Genomic DNA, 22,731 nt, shown 5'->3' with positions numbered 1-22,731 from the left:
CACACACACACACACACACACAAACACACACGCAAAGTGTATGTACACAAGGACGCACAGGCTGCATCCATCTTTGATGTGGCAGGAGCAGTGATTTCATCTATTTTTCACTGGGGTTGCCCTTCTAAGAGACAAGGATGAGCACCACACTCTCCTCTTCTGTTTTTTTTTTTCTTCTTCCCTTGAAAAGGTCGGAGGTTCACATGAAACCAGTTCTATAAATAGAAGTTATTTGTGTTTCTAGATGCAAAATATGTTTATATATAGAAGCAAATATATGTTTGAAATAAAAAACAGTCAGGTTTTAACCTGTTCAAACTAGTCCTATAATTCAGTTCATTGCACTCCAACCTGAACAGTCCTTTAAATATATTGTGTTTTTTGCAGTTAAGAGCAGAACAATGAAAGGTGAGCAAGCATTCACAACCATCTTGTGAATGCTGGCTCACTCCTGCTTGAGTGAACACTGCTCACGTTTTACAACAGTTTTATGGCCCGCCGCATAACGTCTCCATAGACACAGCCCAGCTTGGCTGGTGCTAGCGGTACAGGCGGTACAGATGCATCTACTACTGCTGAAGCCAGTTATTTTGAGCATTTGAAGCAGTTTTATGAACAAACAAGTGAAGACTCAGATGTCTTATATTTATTTACGGATTTCAAATGTAACTTATGTCTGTGATTCTTCTGTGATATACAATAATTTATTTTGTTTGGGAGTGGCGATGATTTGGGGCTGGTGATGAATGGGTAGAAGGAGGTTGAAAAGAATATCGGCCTTTATATATAAAAAAAAAAAAAAAAATGGAACAAATGAACGTTCATTTTTGAAACTGTGAATTTAGTTCAAAATTTAAAAAAATGAACAATAAAAATGAACTAGTTCATTTCATCTGTATGAACTGAACTTTGAACTAGTTCTTTTTAAGTGTGAACTGGCACAACATTGTGCACAACCGTGTTTGATACCAAAAGTTATATTCATGAGTTCATGAGTCTCGATTTTGTAACTGTTAAAATGTTTTCTCTCATTTTAACTTTAAAGAAATGTTCAAGCCACCCGTTGTTATACCTCCCTGTGCTGGTGTGAGGACGACAATCTGACTACAGTCCGTAATAAACTCACTGCAGCATAGTGACTCACTTTTTCCTGGCTGTCGCTGTTGCTTCCCAGTGGATAAGTCTTTTGTATTATACATTTCAGCCTTTTATTACATTTTAACTTCCTAAATTTCCAAAAGCTAAGTGGGGTCTGGGGGGTTGGTGCTGTGACTCTTCTTGGCCAAAGCTGGAATCGTGCCAAATGCATCTTATTCATTCCCTTTGGTGGTGTGGCCAAGATTCCAGATAGAGACAGTGTATTGTCCGTCAGGTGAAGTCAGTGACAGCTCATTTCTGAGACATACTGCAAGTCAGTACAAAAAGTTTGCAATCCATTGTTAATGATGGTCAATATATAGAATATAAGTTTAAAGTTTAATTTCTGTCTCTCTCTATGGTCTTTTCTCTCCTTTTTTCTCTCCTTTACCCTTTTCATATGATCAGCTCTTGTCTAATGTCACACAGACCACACACTGCACAGTGCATGCATATCCTACATGTCATTTCAATGGGATTTAAACGGCTGCTGACATGGCTTGCTCCGTGCCATTTATAACATGATGAAAGCCACTTATTGTACTTTTCAAATTAAACTGAGAAGAGCTTTGAATATAAAGAGTGACTGCACTGTAAAAGCTAATCATGAGATGCATCTGTAATTTGAGCGCTATAAATGATTAAAAGGATTTTATCAGCAGCTCGTAACTCCTCCATCTACAGTAGACATGACCAAGTGTCCTGCAGTCCTATAGCTGTTGGTATGTATGTAGTGAAGATATCATCAACCAACCAAGTAACAAGAAGATGAATATATTATTTTCCGAAGTGTTAAACAGGGCTGACATGGTCAACAAGGGAGACTGTTCTCCCAAGAAAAACAACAGCATCAGTCATTTCAGAAAATGGCCAAAAATGACGTTGGTTTTGGCATTGTACACTTAACTACACTTGTACACTGGCTTAACCATTCAGCTTTCAGGACCTCATGCCAAGTAGTTATTTTAACCCAAACCATGATCTTTCATTATCCATATCAAAAAAGTGTTTTATTTTTTATATTTGTAGCCATTTCGAAAGGCACAAACAAAAAAAAAACATCTTCCTGCTTATACAGGCGTCGGATAGGAAAGCACTTCTGTATCTATCTGAGGAGCAGTTTCAATCAATGCATTCTGTCATTTAATTTGGAGGACATGTTCCTGCTACAGGTGTGACTCTGACAATTATATATGATAAAACATAGTTAATAACAACATAATTACAATGCAGAATATTGAACTAAGCCAAGGTAGAGTAAACAGTGCTTGAGAAAGATGGTTGATTTTTTTTAATTAAAAACACGCCCCTCCTTTCAGTGGTCCTTCAGAAGCTACGCATCTCAAATTCATATAATCTAATATCACACCAACAGCATATCTTGGCAAGTGTCTGAGCACTTATTTTTACATTTTTGTTCTTCTGACTGCAATCTCCCAATCAATCTGATCCAAAACGCCACACGATCTGGCAGCAGTGGATGAGTAGACTGCTCCTTCTCCGTACCCTGGTAATACTTAGATTGTATTGTTAGCGTGTGCCAGATTTATCGTCTCTCAAGTTGCTCACACTGCCCCCTCTCGCCCATCTCCCCTCCTCTCTGTTTCTTTCCATTGTCCAGTGAATGGGCACAAACGCCCCCTGTTGTTGATTGGCTGGAATAGTGCTGTGTCGCTTGGTGCGAGCCACTTTGTTTATTTCCCATTTACAGAGCCGAGGCTGTGTAGACGTTAAAAATGCAGAGTTTCAGATTTTTACAGTAGTTATTTTGAATAACCTCTACCATTGTTGTGGAGTGTGCCAATGTGCAGTAATGTACCGATATTAGATTTGAAATGAAACCAAACTGTGTTTTAGTTGAAGAAAAGTTTCATAGTTATCTAAAAACTGCACAGTAAATAAAAATCAAACAAACAAACAAACAAACAGCTTTGTCAGTGAAGGTCTCAAGGTGATTCATAACTAATACACCATTAGTTTGTTTTAATGGTGGCAGCTAATGTGCACTATAGGTGTCAGCTTTTATGGTTTATTTTGGAATTTTAGGCCATTAAAAGGACTTTCTCCAGAGGCTGTGTTTAAGCATTTCAGTATTTACTCAGTTTCATCTCTGTGATATCTTAAAACCTGATGAACCATCTTCAATAGCTACAGGGATTAGAATACAGCAGTTGTTCTTTAAGAAGTAACATTTAAAGGAAAACAAAAGAAGATGGAAAGAGGCTCCACAAGCCTTATTGTTAAAAGCTGAAGATCTGTGTATACAGTGTTCAATTAGTTGATCCAAATGGAGGTAGACTCATGTGAGTGTTTTTATCTGGACCTGAGGAAACATGGTTTTCACCTCAGTGGCAGCTAATGGGAAACCAAATAAACTTAAACACTACATTGACCACAGGGCAATAAAACAATGAACTTAATGATAAATACAATAAATATCTCTACAGTCTGGAGGGTGGGGGTGGCTGACATATTTCTTGGCAGCTTTGAGATGCCTCGCAAACAGCATTCAGATCATTTGACAGAGGCTTTTAATTATCACGGAAGCCCAAGCTCATACCTCATCCATTCCTCAGCATTTAGCTTCATAATAAAACCCTCATCAATAATTCTGCTGATTTACATGCTCAGCCGAGCATGTGCCGGTGCAATTAACATTAGTATGGTGTTTTTGTGTGTATGCGTGTGTATATGTGAAAAAGATATCTTATGTGGTTGCATACCTCTTCATCTGTTGCTGCAATTAAAATTAAAACTGGTATGCTCTGTATGTATGTGAGTGTGTGCATGTGTATGTGAGAAAATCACTTTATTATATTTATCAATGATGTGCTTGGTGCTTGGTGAAGAGTTCAGATCTCACACACTCTCCTTTACTCTTGCTTACACATGCTGTGCTCACACTCTGATGTGCACATAAGCACAAACACACTCATATACAAAGTGGTTTCCACATGACAGAATTGCCTGAAGTCAACCTGCTGAGTCCAAAGCTATTGCATTTGCTTGTTACGAGAGGGGTCTGCTAACAGAAACATCTTGTTGTGAAGTAACTCTCTTGGCGGTCTATGGAGATTTTTTTAGAGACCGACATAAATGTATTAAAATAAATTACATAGAGCCTTAGCAATTTGATGTTGTGCATGTCCCCCTAAATATGTATTAACTTAAAAAACAATGTCTAACTCTGCAAAGAATAAAGCGTGCTGCAATTAACCTTACAACTAGTAATACTCCTCTGGCTCAGGGGGTTCAGATCTCACTGCACATTGCCCTGTGTGTATTTTATCATGATGTTTAAATACAGAGATCACCAGTGATTTGTTGTGCATGTGCTTAAAGACTCAAAAGTACCTATGCCACTTGTAAAATTAGTGCTGCACTGTACAGAACTAGCTTTGCTGTCTGTAATCATTATGTGGAGCTAAAGAATGATGATAATGACTGTTAACTGTGTAGTCCAGGGATCCCTTAATCTTTTTGAGCTCTGGACCTAAATGAGAAATTTAGTTTCTCACCATGGGACCCATGCTCATTAAAACATACTCACATTTTTATCATGGGGACCAAAACTGAGAAAATGTGAGTTCACACACTGGACTGAGGGCTCAGTGAGGTTACCCCAATATAATACAGTTCGGCCATCAGGCTTGGAACCAGGATCATTAAAACATTTAAAAAAAAAAAGTGAAGCCAAGGTCCAGTTTTGGTCCCGAACCAGTCTTTGAACATTTCTTTACACTGTATGACTCTCAGGGGTAATATTATAGCTGTATGGCAGATAATGTGCACTCTTTACGCAATATATAATCATTACAAAGAACTAGAGACTGATGATAATGAGTTTTACCTGTCTAGAGAATGAAGTGCTTATGAATCATAATCTAAAGGACTATGTATAACAGCCTCTAGCCTATATTAAAGTACAGTCTAATAGACAGACACACTTGAGAATAAGTTAAATTCATTTTGAGAACAGTCTGTTTATGAATAATTCTCACATTGACTATTGATTAAATCCTATGTGATTAGATTGACAGATAGATAGATAGGTAGATAGATATTCAAACACAAAGATATAAAGTAAGAGTGGTAACTAGAACAATGTAAAATGGTTCAAATAAAAGCAACCCATCTTATAGCTGCCCTCTCTCAGCAGAAACATTAGCTTACTGCTGAGGATGCGTCATAATTACAGAGAGGCTGAAAGATTGTGATTAAGGGGTTTTACTCCCTCGACAATGACCTAGAACTGTAATGAATCATCATTGTGAGACTGTGATTTATAATCAGTGTTTTCTTCGGGATTGCCAGGCAAGGTTGTGCTGGGCCACGGTCTACTCAAATGAAAGTGATGTGACCATTTGAAACTTAAAATTACAAGATGGTACAGCAGCACTGCTAAATAGGTTTGGGAAAACCTCACAGTCATGCAGTCTGTAACCATCAGGATAATATGAAATATTGTGTTTTATCACACATGGCTCTGACTCAGAGTCAGACCATTGGTTTTGATGTGGATAGTCTTGTAAGTTCAACAAAATGATGCTGCGATAGATGGCAGAGAAGAGTGGAAGAGAGCATATCAACAAACTGCACTGCACACGTTTCTCTCCCCATCCAGCAGGCATCTGAAGAGCACCTCAAAATATCTTACCTCTAACAGATATCAGCTGATTAAACACAAACAAAGACACACACACACACACACACACACACACACACACACACACACACACACACACACACACACACACACACACACACACACACACACACACACACACACACACAGACAGACATGCTCTCTTACGCTCTTCCTCTCGCTCTTCTATGTCTTCTATGTTTACTTGTCTTTACATTGCTCTCTAAACCAGTGGTTTACCACTTTTCTCCAACTCCCTGGGCCAGTGGTTTGTATTGTCAATGACTGCTTCTTACAAGTAGGAAAAGAAAACTAACAGCAAAAAACAAACATAAAGTTAATATTAAAGACATTATTTCATTAGATGCACCTTGATTTTCAGACTATGTTAAACATTTTTTTTAACACCAAATTAAATGACTCCCTGCAGTGTAATGTGAAAAGGATGCTAGCACTGTCTAACCTGCCAAGCATCAATGCAACAGCTCTGTGCAGCACACCGAAAACAATGATTACAAAAGCAATTCCTCATGCTTTCAAACACACTGTCAGTTTTTGTCGGACTTCAAGTTTGTAAATAAGAAGAGGTTAGCATTATTTTCGACAATTTAAAATTTAGTATGTGATGGATTTTGTGCTTATGAGAAGCATAACAAAGTAATAATAAAACCTATCCATCTTTTGAAATCCCACCTTAAAATTTAACATTGAAACATAAAATTATGCCTTAAAGGAATTGAATTGATTTAAACCTGATGAATAGCTTTCAAGTGTATAAATTACTTTTGTGCTGCACTCTCTTCAGTATTTATAATGGACAGAACTAATCGTTCATGATACACCCTTGTCTAAAAGCAAACAGGTGTCACCTCTAATCTGGCTGCGTTGAGGGCTAATGGTGATGGCAGCAGCCACATAATCTTATTACACTTGTTGGCATGTTGCATACTGCTGTACTTCTGGCTAAACAGTTGGCTCTTTCTTTTATCATACATAATTCTTAAAACGGCTTAAACTACAGAAACTGGTTTTGATGTTTGGTACAGTACTCAATCAACTACTGGCTGGTTAGTGTGTTCTTTCTTCTTCTTCTTCTTCTTCTTCTTCTTTTCTTCAGAGTAATTTCATGCAACCTTTTTTACAATTTCTCCCTGAAGGATTTATTAGACTTTCATGTCATTTTGCACACTACATGTTTGGACTTGCTCATAAGTAGCTATTTGATAGCATTTTGAAAAGACAAACTGTATGACTATGCATTGATAGCTTATTATGAAAGCAGAACAATGAAAGCAAACAATTGATAATGGAGCCAACGGTAACATGGGAAAAAGTTGCAAGATGTACAGGATAAAACTGTGTCCTTGTTAAAAAATATATACACTTTTTCAGGTGTGGAAGAAGTGTCGAAAACACACTTTTTGAAAAATCAAAATCAGTTAACATCGCCTCATGGTCCACTAGCTGTCTGTTCAAAGAAAAAAAAGAAAATCGGGTGTTCCTCCACAGCCTCGGCTCTGTAAATGGGAAATAAACCAAGTGTCGTGCATCAAGCCACACAGCGCTATTCCAGCCAATCGGCAACAGGAGGTTCTAGCTCGTGCCCTGGACAATGGAAGAAACAGAGAAGAGGGGAGATGGGCTAGAGGGGGCAGTGGGAGCAACGCCAGAGATGGTAAATTAGGCACATGCTTACGGATAGTGCCAATTTAAGGATTACTAGGGGACAGAGAAGGAGCAGTCTACCCTTATGTTACTGCCAGTCCTTGTAGAGTTCTCAGTGGGATTGATTGGGAGATCACAGACAAGAGACCAGTGCAGAGATCGGATGTAATGGCGAGCACATTGAAGAAATTCCTACCAGTGGCACTGTGACGGCAGAATATGTTCGGTCAGACTAGGGAATAAATTCAGAAATTAATTTTTCTTGCATAAAAAGGGATAAAAAGAACAAACACCTTAAATTGTTTGTAATTACAGTACTAGATTAAATGTACTTAGTTACACACCATCACTGTGACCACACAATCTCTTTATGCTTATTGCACTGTGAAATACTCTTTACTTACTGTTCAGTCGGCCCCACAACTTACTCCTAGGGGTGAGCGTATAGTGAATAGTTAAAGACAAATGTCAGGAAGAATAGTCTTATGTGAGTTGAAACTCTATTTGCAGGAGTTGGTGGCTGATGAGAAGTGGAGTCTACTACAGACGTCAGAAATACCAAACAAGAATGGGCACCAACAAGGAAATTAATCACTTTCTACCAATTCCCAAAAAGTTGACTTTTCGAGATGAAAGGTTTCCTGGAGACACTTTGATGATATGGAAATAACGTTATGCATCATAAGCTTGTGTTTAAATGTTGAATGGTCTTTTAAGTGCAAATATGGGATTAAGTCATCTTGAGGATTTTTGACATCAGCCCAGCAATGATATTTGGCAGCTTTTCTTCCTGTAACAATCTCATGTTGTTTGCATGAGCTGGATTTGTTTCAGCAATATGAACCTTTATATTTGATGCCAATGAAAACCATTTGAACATGAGTGAGGGAGAAAGGGATGAGAGAACAAGACAGAGAGAGTGTGTTTTACAGTGTGTTTGTGTGGTGATTTTTGGACAGAACATCAAAAAACACAGCAAAGCAAAAAGACAGCTGGTTCTGTTTGCATCATATCTCACACAAACACGCATACACAGTGTCTTTACACTCACAACCCCTCAGCACACACATAACACAATCACACAAATGCAGCAAATCATTCATCCATCTTTTATGCTAGGATGCACAAAACTTCGGCATCCCTTTGTAAATTGCAGCTAATGCGTGTGAGAGAGAAAAAGGAGGGTGAGCAAACTGGGAATACAGAAGTAGAGAGATGGAGGGAGTGGGAGCAGAGGCAGATCGAGAAGCCATGACAAGAGAGAGAAACAAATGTGAAAGATAAGAAAAAAGATGGGCTGAAAAAAAAAGAGAGGCATTAAGCGGTCAAATATTGCTCATTGTCCAGGTCTGATTTTATAACCCTCCAGGATTCTCTTTCTTTTATTATCTTTTTTTTTCTTCATGCTGTTGAGGTCCTTTTTCAGCATTCCTATTATTTTCTGCATTTTATTCTCTCATTCCATTCCCTTTATTTTTTTGTGTTTTGCTAACCATCATTATTCATCCACTCAGTTCCATTAAGACAGACCGAGTCTAAACTGGTTCCTGTCATCTTGTCTGGTCTCATTTACATTTACATTATGTTTTAGGCATGCAGCAGATGCTTCCAGCCAGAGCAAAGTCTAAAACCAATACAAGATCCAGAATATGAGCCGGCCAGAAATCGCAAAGTGTTTTGCTTTTGTGCTTTTTTTAGCGATGGAACAGATCATGCAGATAGATGAGAAATACAGGAGGGAATGAGGCTGAAATGTGAAAACTGAAGCCAGTTCTCTTCATTAAATCTCTGCATGTGTTGGTTTTTATTTCCACCACAACAGTTGTTCCACCAGTTTAATTTTATACAAAACCAATTTTTTCACAATTTCTCCCTGAAGGTTTTATTAAATATTTATGTCATTTTTCACACTTCATGTTTGGATTTGCTTACAAGTATTACACAACGTTTTGAAAAGTCAAAGGCAATAATTATTTAGTACCTAATACAGTGTAGGTTATTCGTACATTAAGTTCAATAGTTATAAGCTTGTCCTGCATTTTGTATAGAAAATAGGAAAGAAGAAAGTCAAAATATTCAGCACTTAACTTAATGTACTATTGAACTGAATTGAATATAGGCTTAAGAAACATGCACCCACAAAAAGTTTCCATCATGTAACAATTTATTGTCTAAAATTGTCAACATTAGCTAACAAGAAGCTAGTCTACATGACAGTAGCAAACACTACAGATGTGATTGGACTGACCATTACATGCTAGGTTTACAGTTATCTAACTGTTAACAACAATACTTAGTTACAGTATTTAAGTCTTCCATGCTGCTTGATGTATAACCGCTTTTATTGATATTGTAAATATTTGAGCTCGAATTTTAATTTTTAAATTTTTTTCCCTGTACAACTGTTGTATCTCTTTTTTCCACTACTATGTAAAGTCTGAATGTGAGGAATGGTTACGTGAACGTCTATCAGACTTTTATTAATTTTTATTTCAGATTATTTCAGACCTTTAATTTGTTACAAAAATGAGATACATTAGACTTGCCTATATATATAAGCGGAACACTTGAATACAATGAAGTCATCTATAATGTGCTTTTACTACTTCAAATCACTCTTACTCCAGTTTTTCCTTTAATGGAAGAAAAACAAACACTTATTTTCTTCCTCCTTTTGTAGTTACCAGTTAGATAGAAATGGGTGAGACTTTTTGTGTTGGATTAACTTCATAGACAGATAAATTGCAAAAGACTGATAATGATAACATTGGTGACGGTGCCCATTGCTGCTTTGTGATGAAAAACTTAACTTAAATCCTTTTTAGTAATATTATCATTATTATCATAGCTGTCAGAAAAATAAACACGAAAAGAAAAGGCCTTGTTTACATATTGAAGCTTGTGTATAAGATTGAATGTATGCCTCATTTTGTGTTGGGATATTTGTCATAGTTGGAGTTATCCTTGTTGTACTTAATCAGTTGACTGCCATCGGATATTGTAATAATGAGAATGAGAAATACTCAGATGTGTTGCCAACTGTCACTTTCATCTTAATTTAAAAAGTCGTTTAAGAACATGTTTAATGATTTACCTGTAAGCATTATATGATGATGCCTCCAACAATTATAAGATGTGCTCAAATATTTATCATGACTTCAAAAAATACAGAGATTGCTTAACCATATATATATGTATATATATATATATATATATATATATATATATAAAAAAATATTTTTTCCTTTTTTCCAGTGAGTCAAAGTGGTCTTGCAGGTGATGTTTGTCCAGATCCTGGAGTTCCAGAAAATGGCAAGAGGATGGGTTCTGCCTTCCAGTAAGTTCACTTTGTATTTTATTTTATACGTTATATTCAAAACATCAAGGTGTGCCTTGGACATTGTTGATCTTTGGTCAGTGCAAGGATCTTCTTCATTTGTCAGGTGTGTAGAAATCAGACTGCAATTGTTTCCTGCAATAGATTACATTTGCAAACATGGCACACATCCTCAAATCATTTGGATGACTTGTGAGTTGAGGGACACTTGCTCATTTTATGTGCATTGTGTGCTTAGCTTATGTTGTGTTGTTTAAATTCTTAATTTAGAGCAGCTTGGTTATTGCAGCACTATACATGTGGTAATCAGAGGGATTGAAAGGAATCCTGATGGGCTGGTATTTTTTTTGGACTGATTACTGGCAATTACAACTTAAAATATTGAGCCTTGCTGCAGAATGAAAGGGAGTTGTACTGTGAAAACATACACTCTGTTTACTCTAGGTGAGTTGATCCACCTCCCACCCTGCTTTGGCTATACACAATGCTTGTCTGTGCAACAGGCAAGAGTGACAATAGGTGTGGTCAGGGACTAAAGATGAGCTTATTTCGGGCCTCATGAATCCTTATGTTTGAAATAGGACTGTTCCTGTTTGTGCAGATTATCTTGAGGTTACAGACATGATGACTTTAGGGCCCAGTTCAGATTATAAATTATTTCTTCAGAAACAACCATGTCTTTTAGTTGCCTCTCTCTCATCTTCACTCATGGGCATCCTCTATCCCACAGGCTGAGAGTGAGTGCAAGTCTGCCCCTGTTCTGGTCCCAGAATCAGTCCAATGAGCATGGAACATCCTTACCAAAGCTCTCCATCGTTTTCATGGAGACTGAAGTATTTTGTGGTTTATGTATCATCATAAATAATTTCTGTCAGATGGAGACCTGTTATTACAGCACTGGCTTTTTAACTTTGAAGCATCTTATTTAACTGGCCTGTAACATACTTGAAAAACAACAACAACAAATTTACATTTGCAGTCTTTAAATTTCTCCAAAGGGGGAAACTGTCCCTCCCCACAGGTGGCACAGTGGTCGAAATTGAAGCAGCTATTACTTTCTCTGTATATAGTTGGTGGACATCTGTGGTTCTAAACCGACGCTGTTACTTAATTTCATTAGTAGATCTTCTGCCCAGAGACACACTGTTAACCATCAGTATTTACCAGTTTACATTGGCTCTACAAGGGTCCTTACTCATGTAGGAGGGATACACAGAGAATGTCGAAGAATATGTCAGAATTAGGATCTTGGGTGATAAACAAGGACTTGATGGACGCAGGGATTTTCAAATGTTTCACTCCATGGTGTCTGTCATCTAATCGGTAGAAAGGGAGACATAATTTTATTTAATCAGGAGTGAGCAATTATAAAATAATCACCTCTCCCTATGACTCATTCACTTAGCATCAGTGGCAGCTAAATTGTTCTTACATTTTGCTTATGATTATGAGAGAATCAAGACAGGCAATTCATTTTTACTTCTTTCTGCAACTATTTTCAGGCTAAAAAAATGTTGGTAATATTTTATCATTTAATAGCTCTGGCTCCTGGTGCTGTTCTTTACCATTAGAAACTATGACTGCACAAACTCTGCAGGACCATTAGTGGAGTTGTCTGAGTTAGTGAAAGGTCATTACCTCCATGTGTGCATGTGTTTGTGTGCACATTGGCATGGATGTGCTTGGTGTGTGTTACAGGTTTGTATCTAATCATCATTAAGCACTGAGATGCTGGAGCTGGAACAGAACTGTGGTGTGATGAGATAAAACAGGAGAAATGGAGAGGAAACATAGCTGCAGAGAAAACTAAAGAGTTTTCACTGCAGATGTGCAAGATGGCTGTAACTTCGTTTGTCATGGCAGTTTTGATCCATAGACAACCACATTCACATTTGTCATGGACCGGTTTTGGCTTTTTCAAGGAAATAGCAATAACAACAAAGTTTACTTTCCTGTAATTGTAAATTTCACAGTGTGTGGCTGGATGTAAGGTATTTTCAGAGTCATCAGCATCACCAAAGTAGCACAAACCGTAAACCGAATGACCCAACTCTCTGTGACAAAGGCACTAACAGAGAGATTTGGCCAGGGTGTAAAAGTCTACACTGTTTAACAACAGGGCGGAGCCACTGAAAACCCAGAACCCTACACAGTGAATGTTTGTCCAGGTGGTAGACTGTGGTGTGTCTCAGCAGGGAGGAGACATTAAGCTTTAGAGACAAGACACCATGCAGACTTCCACTTAGATAGCTGAACATCCCTCTCACATGTTAGCCAGCAGGGTGTTGGAGAGACAAGGATGATCAGAATAAGTGATGAAAGAAAACGGAGAGAAAGCATGACGAGAGGAGAAAAGAGAACAGAAGAGAGCAAGGAATAGCAGACAACAGAGAAAAGGCATGAGTGGAAAAAGATACGATGACAAAAGTGTCTCACAGGAAGAGAAGAATTATAGATCCTAATTGGATGATTAGTGATGACAGTTATCTTCCACAGAGATCTAAAAGCTACTGCATCATTAATATTGTGATCATCATTCAAAGATTATTTCTACAATCATCCACTGTAAGTGTCCTCTTCTCTTGTGATACTAGCAATAATGTAAGAGTTTTCTACAAATATCACAATGTCAGCTGAATGTGTGTTTGTGAAGCAGTCAGAGGCAGAATCAAAGTTACTGTTATTACTGTTTTTGACAAGTGTTGTTACTGTTGTGTCTCCTTAACCAGAGTTGGCTCCAGCGTCCAGTTCAGTTGTGATGACAGCTATGTACTACAAGGATCAAAAAGTATCACCTGTCAACGAGTCACTGACACACTGGCTGCCTGGAGTGACCACAGACCCATCTGCAGAAGTAAGTTTCCCTGTCATTCCCACTGAATCTCCTTAGGTGTGCATGCAACAGAGATGAATAGAATGATGCTGCTCTGCACACTGTTTTCATGTCTACTGACAGCACGAGGACACATCGTGCAGAGGATATCTGCTGCTTAAGTCTATTTTTGTTTGAAATATATTATACTGATTTTGCTGGCATTAAGTAACTAAGTAAATTTTTATGTTGCATCTTTTGATAAGAACTGCTTCACAAATCAGTAAAATGAGAAATAACAGACATACATGAAGCACCAACAACCAAAATCCTGTCTGAACAGAGGTTTTCATCACTACAAAGCAAAGAGCTTCACACAGCGTCACATTAATGGACACTATCATACACGGATTGTGATGGAGCAGCCAGGTGAGGCACTGACCTGCTTATCTGGGATTCTGTGTGATGCTCAAGGACACTTCTGCACGCTGTTAAGCAGGAGTCACAAGTTAAAGCATCAACCCCAATGACCCGCTTTACCAACTATTATTGCCTCAGAGGTGCAAGAGTTTAAAATATGCCCTACATGTCATCAAAGACTCCGCTGTAGGCGATGTAGAAATGAAACTAGACTTGCATTTTCATCATAAAGCAGGAATATGTCATCCAAATGCAGCAGTATGAATTTTTAATGTGTTCTTAATAGTTCTTGGTTGGTAGTAGACTGATATGACAGGAAGGCTTTAGTTTTATGAGGCTGTGGCTTCACAGATGAAACATGTTAGTAAGTACAATTTGTTGTTAGTTTTCGTTTCCTCAGGTGACTTGTTGATGATAATAACAAGATAAAACAATGCTAAACTTTCTTTTTTCCAAGTTATTTTTCTGGCTTTTCTGCCTTTATTATAGTGATAGTGAGAGAGAGACAGGAAAGTTAGAGAGAGAGAGAGAGAGAGAGAGAGAGAGAGAGAGAGAGAGAGAGGGAGAGAGGATAACATGCAGCAAAGGGCCACAGGTTGGACTCAAACCAAAGTCTAAATGGTATGTGCTCGACCAGGTGAGCCACCGAGGCGCCTCTGGCAAGGAATCTTGCTTGGGTGGGAAAAGTTGAGAATGTAACTAAGATTTTGGCCATGCAAATCCCATGCAAAACTATACTATAAAACTAAATAAATATGGCATAAGACAGTACATGCATTTACAGAAGTTTTCCTTCATTTATAGTAAATGATTCTGATTCTTTTCACAGTTTAAACTAAATCTTTTTCAATGATTTAAATAGATCCAGTATTAATTTCTTTCATGGCTGTTTTCCTGGTTGGAAAAACAATCAAGCCATTATGAATATTGTAGGCAGAATTATGGGGATGTTCTTGTGCTAGAGCTAGGAAAACAGTCTCAAAAATTGTAAATTGTGGACTCACAATTTTTTATTATCATTCTTTTACTGCTCCTAGCAACCACTACCATGGCTTGTGTGTCAAGTGAAAATGACAGAAATGTATGCCTGGACAATCTAATGCAATCCTGATACCCATTTTTAAAGCATTAAATGGTAATAACTTACATAAGAGAGGCATTAACTGAAATTTTTAAAGCTGTATGTGATTATATTAAATTTCTGCTATTTGCTAATGCTGAGGCTCCGAAAGTATAGTGTCATAGAGACTTAATAAATAATATCACTGTGATTTACATTTTGCAGTTCATTGATGTGTTAAAATCACAACTCCTGACTGAGTGACTAAATAAATAACTGTGTGAGTGGCAGAGCAATAATGCAGGGGCTCTCACTGCCCACATTTACTGACAAAACCCTGTTGGATTTATTGCTCCACAATGAAAAGGCAGACAGCTAGCATACACACCCAAGTGTGCGTGTGCATACACACACTTACAATGATACAACAAGTGTCCAAGGGACAATGTCACACACCTCATGGCTGCAGCAGTATTTGCCTTGAGCTGTGTGTGTGTGTGTGTGTTTGACGGACAGGCAGTCCCTGTTCTCAGACACATACTGTAGGGTCCCTGTCACATCGTATTATACCGTGTGTGTGTGTGTGTGTGTGTGTGTGTGTGTGTGTGTGTGTGTGTGTGTGTGTGTGTGTGTGTGTGTGTGTGTGTGTTTTGTGTCTATATGTCTGTCTGTGACTGCGGGAACCTGCCAGACCTCATGATACTGGCTACTCTTGTCATGAAGAGGCAATAGAGATGGAGGGAGAGGTAGAAGGTGAAAGAGATGGAAGGACATGTGGATATTAATTCTACAATTAAAGCTTATCTGAAATTTTGTGTATTCATTGTTCAATTACACAGTTTATTTTAGTCAGGTGACCTTGAGCGAATGATTGTTTTAGGTTTTTGTAGTTAGTTTTTCAGTGGAGAAAGAAGACTTAAAAAAATTCATATAAATAAGTAAAAAAAGGCAAAAATTAACAGGCAATACACATATTTCTTTTCTGTTTGTAATACGAATGAATACAGATCCTTAACCTGTCTTGAACAACATTTTGATATTAATATAGAAAGGAACAGAATAGAATAAAGTAGTACTTTATTGTCCACAAGATTGGAGCATTGTTTCATCTGGCAGTTCATTAAAATATCACACTGATAGGTTCAATGCTCCAAGTAATACAGAAGACACAATTTACACAGCTGCAGCAGTGTTTTAGCACAAAAGCTACACATAAGGAAGCCCTGAAAGGCAAGTGATTTTTTTTTTCTCTGTGAAAACATTCATCTGTGTATGTATGTGTGTGTGTGTGTGTGTGTGTACCAAGTGTACTTTAAATGATAATTCAAAACTTCCAAGAATGCCTCATATGTTAAGCTGAAGGAAAGAAATATATTAAGATATACGTATATATAAAATATAAATATAAAATATATTCTGTTCAATAAAGTGGTAAAAGAAGAAGACAAAGATAATATGTGTGAATTATGGACAACTTGTTTTTCTTACCTTGAAACTACAGAAGGCAACATTTTAAAGGAAAATCATAGTTCAGTGGGTGAATTTCCAGCATGACACAAAATTGCAACACATAGCAACAGCTGGAAACTGTACATTCAAGGAAATGTGTTTGACAGTGATTTATGTCTTTTGATATTTTTCACATATCTGTAATTACAAAGAAAGATAAATACACAGAGAAAAAAGGAGAGAGAAAGGAAGTGAAAGAGAAAGATGAAAAGAAAAACGCGATCGATAGGCTGTTACACACCAACAAGCAGGCAGGCAGAGGTTAAAATTCCTATACTGTAGCTCTGGTGTATGGTGTTATCTGGTGTTATCGCCCTCCTGGGACTCAAACCCATGAGCCTCTCTCATTCTCTACTGACACTTTACTGTTAATTAGAAGCTGGTCTCTAGGATGAATCACTACGAATGTGTTTCTGTGTGTCTGCGAATATGTGTGTGTGTACCGGTGTGTTTCACAGTGTGTTTTAGCTCCCTTTTCTAATTAACAGGCAGATCAGTCATCTTAGGTCCTCCTCTGCCTCCCTTTCTCTTGTGGTATTTTCTGTGTCTCTGTCTCTGTCTTGCCTCTTGCCCTTCCTCCTTCAATTTATTTTCTCTTCCTTTCTCACATTATGATCTTTCATCCCCTCTACTTTTGCTTTATGTATCTTTGTAACCTTTCTCCTTCCTGTCTCTCCACACGGTCTCACAACCTGTCTGCAGTTACAAACGTCTTTACTTTATTATTTCCACCCTTCTATTCACTTTTTAACTCCTCACCTTCCCTATTCGTTTGTATTATTCTTGTGTTTTTGCTGTATGCTCTCTTGTTTTTTGCTTTTGCTCCTGTGTCCTGTGTCTCTTCCTCTAATGGCAGTAATCTCCTCCAGCTAACTTATTATGAAAGATAAAGGGCATATATATGATCAGGTAACACTTTCTCCACAGGGTGACAGTGCTTGTTGACTAAAACTGACTCAAAATGTCAAGTATGCCCTTTAACATTACTGTGCTCAAGAGATAGGTTTTAATGGGACTTCTGACACAATATGCCCTTTTTTTTTTGCCAAATATCCCTGTAAGGCAATAACACATGGGTGACTTAATGAGGTACTGAAGGCAAGAAATATTACCTTGAGTATCACACAGGACAAAATCAATATGGATAAAATTGAGCACTTGGAAGAATATTCTGAAAAATGGTGTTCATATCAGGGATCTGCAAGCCTTTCAAGGAGCAAAAGTGCTTAATGTTTTAGCAGCAGACGAGGACAGTGCACAAGCAGCAGGCGCACCAGACCTTTGCCGTCATGGTAACAATAATAAACATGTGGTTAAGCCGAGGGTTTGGCTAGGTTTAGGCACAAAAAAAACTTGGTCAGGGTTGGGGAAAGATCATAGTTTTGATTAAAAGAAGTACCTCACCATGGTTACAATAATAAACAACACGTTTAAGGTAGTGGAACGGTCATGGATAAAAGAAATAATTAATCAGTTTCATACAGGAAATGAACAGTGGTCTCCTGTGTGAAAACTGTGCTTTGTCGCCCCATCCAGCCACTCAATCCTCGCCCTAAAAACTAGAGAGGGTTAATTGTTTAGATTGTTCTTGCAAAACTACAGTAACAAGGAAGGTAATGTTACTTGGCATAGCATTTCAAATTATGCATCCAACCAAATAAATCCACAGTGCAAGCAAACAAGTTTCCAGGTCTTTGTGGCCATAAAATCTTTTGTGCGTTGTACAGATAATAACATGATACAGAGCAAACAACTGTTTTTACACCGTGCGTAGAGCTACACATTCTTCCAAACAAACCCAGTAAGAAGGTGCTCTTCGGCAAACTTCAGGCAAGCAGTGATGGTTTTTTAATTGGAGAGCAGCAGCATGATAGCCCATGAGTACAGAGAATTGTTTTAATCTTTGATTGACTGATGCAAATGCCAACATTACACCACACATTGCAACGTGGGCATCATTGCAATGAAAGTAACATCAATGGCAAACATCATTGTTTCAGTGAAGTTTGTTGAACCTGTGTTAAGATTCAGTAAATTGAAGAATCACTGAGTTTTTTTAAAATGGAAGCTGAAGCTGAACTTTGATTAGATGAATTGATTAGAAGTATTAGAAAGAAGAAGTAGAACATGAAGCAGAAGAAGTAATAAGTTAGATCTCACCAACAGTTGGTGCTCTCTCTTGAAGATTGTGTAAAGGGAATTTGATAGATTTGATCTCAGAAAAAATTTAAATAGGTAAACATCATTTAATCTACTAAGGATTGCATTGATCTTTTTACATACGTTTCCAATAAAAAATGCCACCAAAACAAATTCTGCGAGCATGATTTTGATTACCTTTATGAATCTTTTTTTAAAACTTGTTGTCACTCTGTCTCTCTGCTGTCTTCCTCTGTAGCTCGTACCTGTGGCAGCAACCTAAGGGGGCCCAGAGGGGTCATAACTTCTCCTAACTACCCTGTTCAGTATGAGAACAACGCACACTGTGTGTGGGTCATCACTGCAATGGACTCTGGGAAGGTGAGCTTTTTCAGTATTTTATTCCCCCCTTCATTTCACCCTGAGTTTCAACATTCGTTAAAATCTGACATCTCCACCTGCAATCTGTTTACATCACATTGTATTGTCAAATGTAGTGATGCTAACATGCCAGTACATGACCTTTGAGGTGATTCAGTCTACATTTTTCTGCCAATTTTGTTGCCAGTTTTTGATTAGTATTCAGGTGTTTTTTTATGTGAGTTATTGACCAGTCTGTGTTGTCCACTTTTTCATTTCTTTCATGAATAATATTCAATATTGCTATAGGGCTTCAAATATTGGCCTTAGTATTGACTTTCAAAATCTTATAGTGGTTGTCATTTGAAATAGCTAAGATGTCAACATTGTGATGAAGACGGATTTGCCACTGCAGGAGAAAGTTGAAGGACTGTTGTTTTAGGCTTCCTCTGTTTGCCTGCATGCTGACTGAATTCTGTGTCCGTTGCTGAGTTCATGGTCACCACACATCCCCAATTCTGTGAGGGCAACTTAATTGTCGAGTCATTGTCATATAGACATTAAAAATTCATATACCTGCAGTACAACATCTCAAGTCTCTCTATCTACAGTTTCTTTTGTGGTATTATCTTCTTCTCATGTCTCGTCACATATCCTGTCTCCACTTCGACTCCCCTTTCCCTGTTTCTTTTCTCTTTGTCTCCGCTGTTTCCTTTTCTCTCTTCCTTATCCCCCGCTTACCTCTTAGTTTCTCCTCTCTCCTCACCTCTCTACTCATCAACTCCACTCTGTACTACTCTCTTCCCATCTACTTTTTTCTTCTATCATCTTCTTTCCTCCCTTCACTTTGATTTGTCTAAAATGTTAAGTTTGAACATGGTGAGAGTAGAGTGAGAGGGCAGAGCAAAAAGAGAGCAAGATAGCACCGAGCTCATTGAAAACTACAGCGAAAAAGAGAGATGGAAGCATAGAGGAGAAAAATGAGCCAGAATATTCAGCTTGCTACTTCACAGCTAAAAAGTGGGTTTTCAGAAAGAGTGAAAAGTACTGAATGTCCAAGCAGGTACTTGACATGTGACATTGAAGTTGTCTCCAAAGATGGATGGAAATAGAGTCTACTTACCTCTTAGCCTCTGAGGGAGTGGGATGAAGAAATTGTGAGATATAATTGAGGAGGGAGAACAAAAAATAAAAGGGAGTGGGAAAATTAGAGAGATATTGGCTTTTTGTTCTCACCTCTCTGTGTCTCTGACCTTGATAGTGTAAGATGACCAACAGCTTGTGTCAAGCTATAGCAGAGTTTCACCCACATGTTACTGTGTGTGAGTGTAATGATTGCCTCATTCACCAAACTCTAATGACTTTGTATTTTGAGAGAATAATGCACTTTGGAGGTTATATCAAATCAGCATAAGGCAGTCAAGACATTTCTTTGAATTCACATCAGCTTTGCAGCTATTGATAGAGCATTTTATTTGAAGTCTAAGAAATCACAATTGCACACACAACACAACACAGCATTTCTAAATATTTTATCATGAGAAATGTATTCCATATTATTAGTGATTGTGGTTGGTGTCAGGTGACAGATAGAAAGCCACACATGTGTAGTGTGTATGTCAGGTTGTTGCTTGTGGTTTCAAATAGAACACAATAGAATAGAGTATAATAGATTCACGTAGCCTGAGCTTATGACGGATGGAATGTATTTTATCTATTCTTGGGACTGTGTGTGTGTGTGTGTGTGTGTGTGTGTGTGTGTGTGTGTGTGTGTGTGTTAAAAATGCTTCAGGTGTGAGAGCACTTTAAGAATGTACTATAATGACAGATTATCAGCTACTACAGCTGCTGGCATTTGCAGAATGTCACTATCTACATACACAGAGGGAGAGGCAAGGACAGAGACAAACAAGAGGATAAAGAAAGTTATAGACTAGAATGGAATAGAATAGAACAATAGAGTCAACAGTATTCACACAGGAATACAATTGAGCATGAAAGATCCGCAAGACAAGTCATTAGTACAACATATTAAAAGAATATGTCAGTGCTTCATATGTTGAACAATTACCAACTGTTTCTTTCTAATTTTCCTTTTGAAAAAGTTATAGAGATGCTACATAATGTGTAATACTCTTCATTCAACCACTTAGTGGAACGATCCAGTGTTGCATGATGCCAAACAATTGTGTGTTCTTGATGTGTTAGCCACAGATTTTACAGTGTAAGAAAAATACCCACGAAAATCAGGAGCTTTACCATAAACATTTATTTTCTCTGAAGTCTATATTAACCATTAGATCTGAACATTGATGATGTCTTTTTTAGGCATATGCAAAATGTTATGTAAGTCAGAGTGGTGAGCAGGCCACTGGTGCTTTTGCTCGTGATCATGTGCTTCAAACCAGGTGGTACGAACCTAAACTCGACACATTGCTGTCTATATTGAAAAGATAACAACCAAAAGCCAGTTGACCTGGACAATGCTATTTATTATTATTGAAACTTTAAGGATAAAATTGAGAAAAAAAATCATGTTTCTGTAGTTTTAGTACAATAAAGTGGATCTGAAGAATATTTGGACCTTGCAAATTTAATGGTTAGAATAAATAAGGAAAACATGACTTTTCAGGTAAACAGTGCTGTTATTTATTTAAGTATTAGTTATTTACTTAGTATTTAGTTAAGTAAGGAAAAGCTGGGGAGAGAGAGGGGATGACATGCAGCAAAGGGCCTTGCGTTTGACTCGAACCCATGGCACCCTGTGTTATTGATCCTTTTTTCTTTACTTTTAGATTTTACTCTAAAACTAGATTAATCTCTTGTGTATTTGTTGAGATTATATTGTAATATTACCTAATATCAGTATGTTTCCAGTTATACCTTGACATGGTCTATATCATGGCTGCATATACAGTATGCTTGCATTAGCTTTCACCACTACATTTTAAAAACAGACTGTTCTTTGATCTTACAGACTTTCTTCAAAATTTGGAGCTCAGATCAGACTTGGGCTTGTTGATAGTGTTTCTGTTATATATATTTTGCCTGCCATCAAAACATCCATAAAGTTTTTACCAACCGTCTCTGTGTACATACCATTGCACACCAGAGCATGTGTGTGGTGGAATGCACCACCGCCCCTCTTGCTGACATAGATCATAGCAAAAACACTTGGTTGGCTATGTTTAGCACACTGGACGATTAAACCCTGTACCTCAATATTACTGTACTGTACATGGCTGTCTTCGTCCCAAATTTAATCTAGGTGTCTTAAAAAGTAAAGGCTTGAATAAAATAAACAACAACAAGTTTCATGTACTGTCTAAGAATATTTCTGAATATTCAAATTATTTTATTAGTATTTGTATCTGAATGAGCTGAAGTGAGCCTCAGTAGTTGAGCTGTGAAGTCGTTATCAGCTAGTTCTGTGTTTTTTATCAGCAACCATCTCTTTGTCTGGACACCTTGCTTAAAGGCCCTTGACTTGAATTTTCTTAACCTCTGTTTACATGAGTATTCCCCTTTCAACATTGATCTTTAATCATGATTAAGGATTAGGGTTATTTGTGTATGCGGGGAATGAGACAGATGATTAAACACGCCACTTAGAATCCTAAGTATAAGTTTCCAAAAAAAAAAAAACA

At 37.7% G+C, this 22,731-nt stretch overlaps 1 protein-coding gene across 1 annotated transcript in view; it reads left to right on the top strand.

The window, feature by feature from the left end:
- The window catches only part of LOC111219088 (CUB and sushi domain-containing protein 1-like), a 303,797-nt gene that overhangs the window by 116,513 nt on the left and 164,553 nt on the right, over positions 1–22,731 (top strand). The window contains exons 8-10 of the mRNA XM_022741679.1: positions 10,703–10,784; positions 13,514–13,638; positions 18,984–19,105. Coding sequence (XP_022597400.1) covers positions 10,703–10,784; positions 13,514–13,638; positions 18,984–19,105 — 329 coding nt within the window. The remainder of the gene's footprint in view (positions 1–10,702; positions 10,785–13,513; positions 13,639–18,983; positions 19,106–22,731) is intronic.

This window comes from Seriola dumerili, unplaced genomic scaffold (assembly GCF_002260705.1).
Source record: "Seriola dumerili isolate Sdu_G_001 unplaced genomic scaffold, Sdu_1.0 BDQW01000003.1, whole genome shotgun sequence".
NCBI classification, from domain to species: Eukaryota; Metazoa; Chordata; class Actinopteri; order Carangiformes; family Carangidae; genus Seriola; species Seriola dumerili.
The sequence above is the reverse complement of the archived record's forward strand: the minus strand, read 5'-3'. Positions and strand labels throughout refer to the sequence as shown.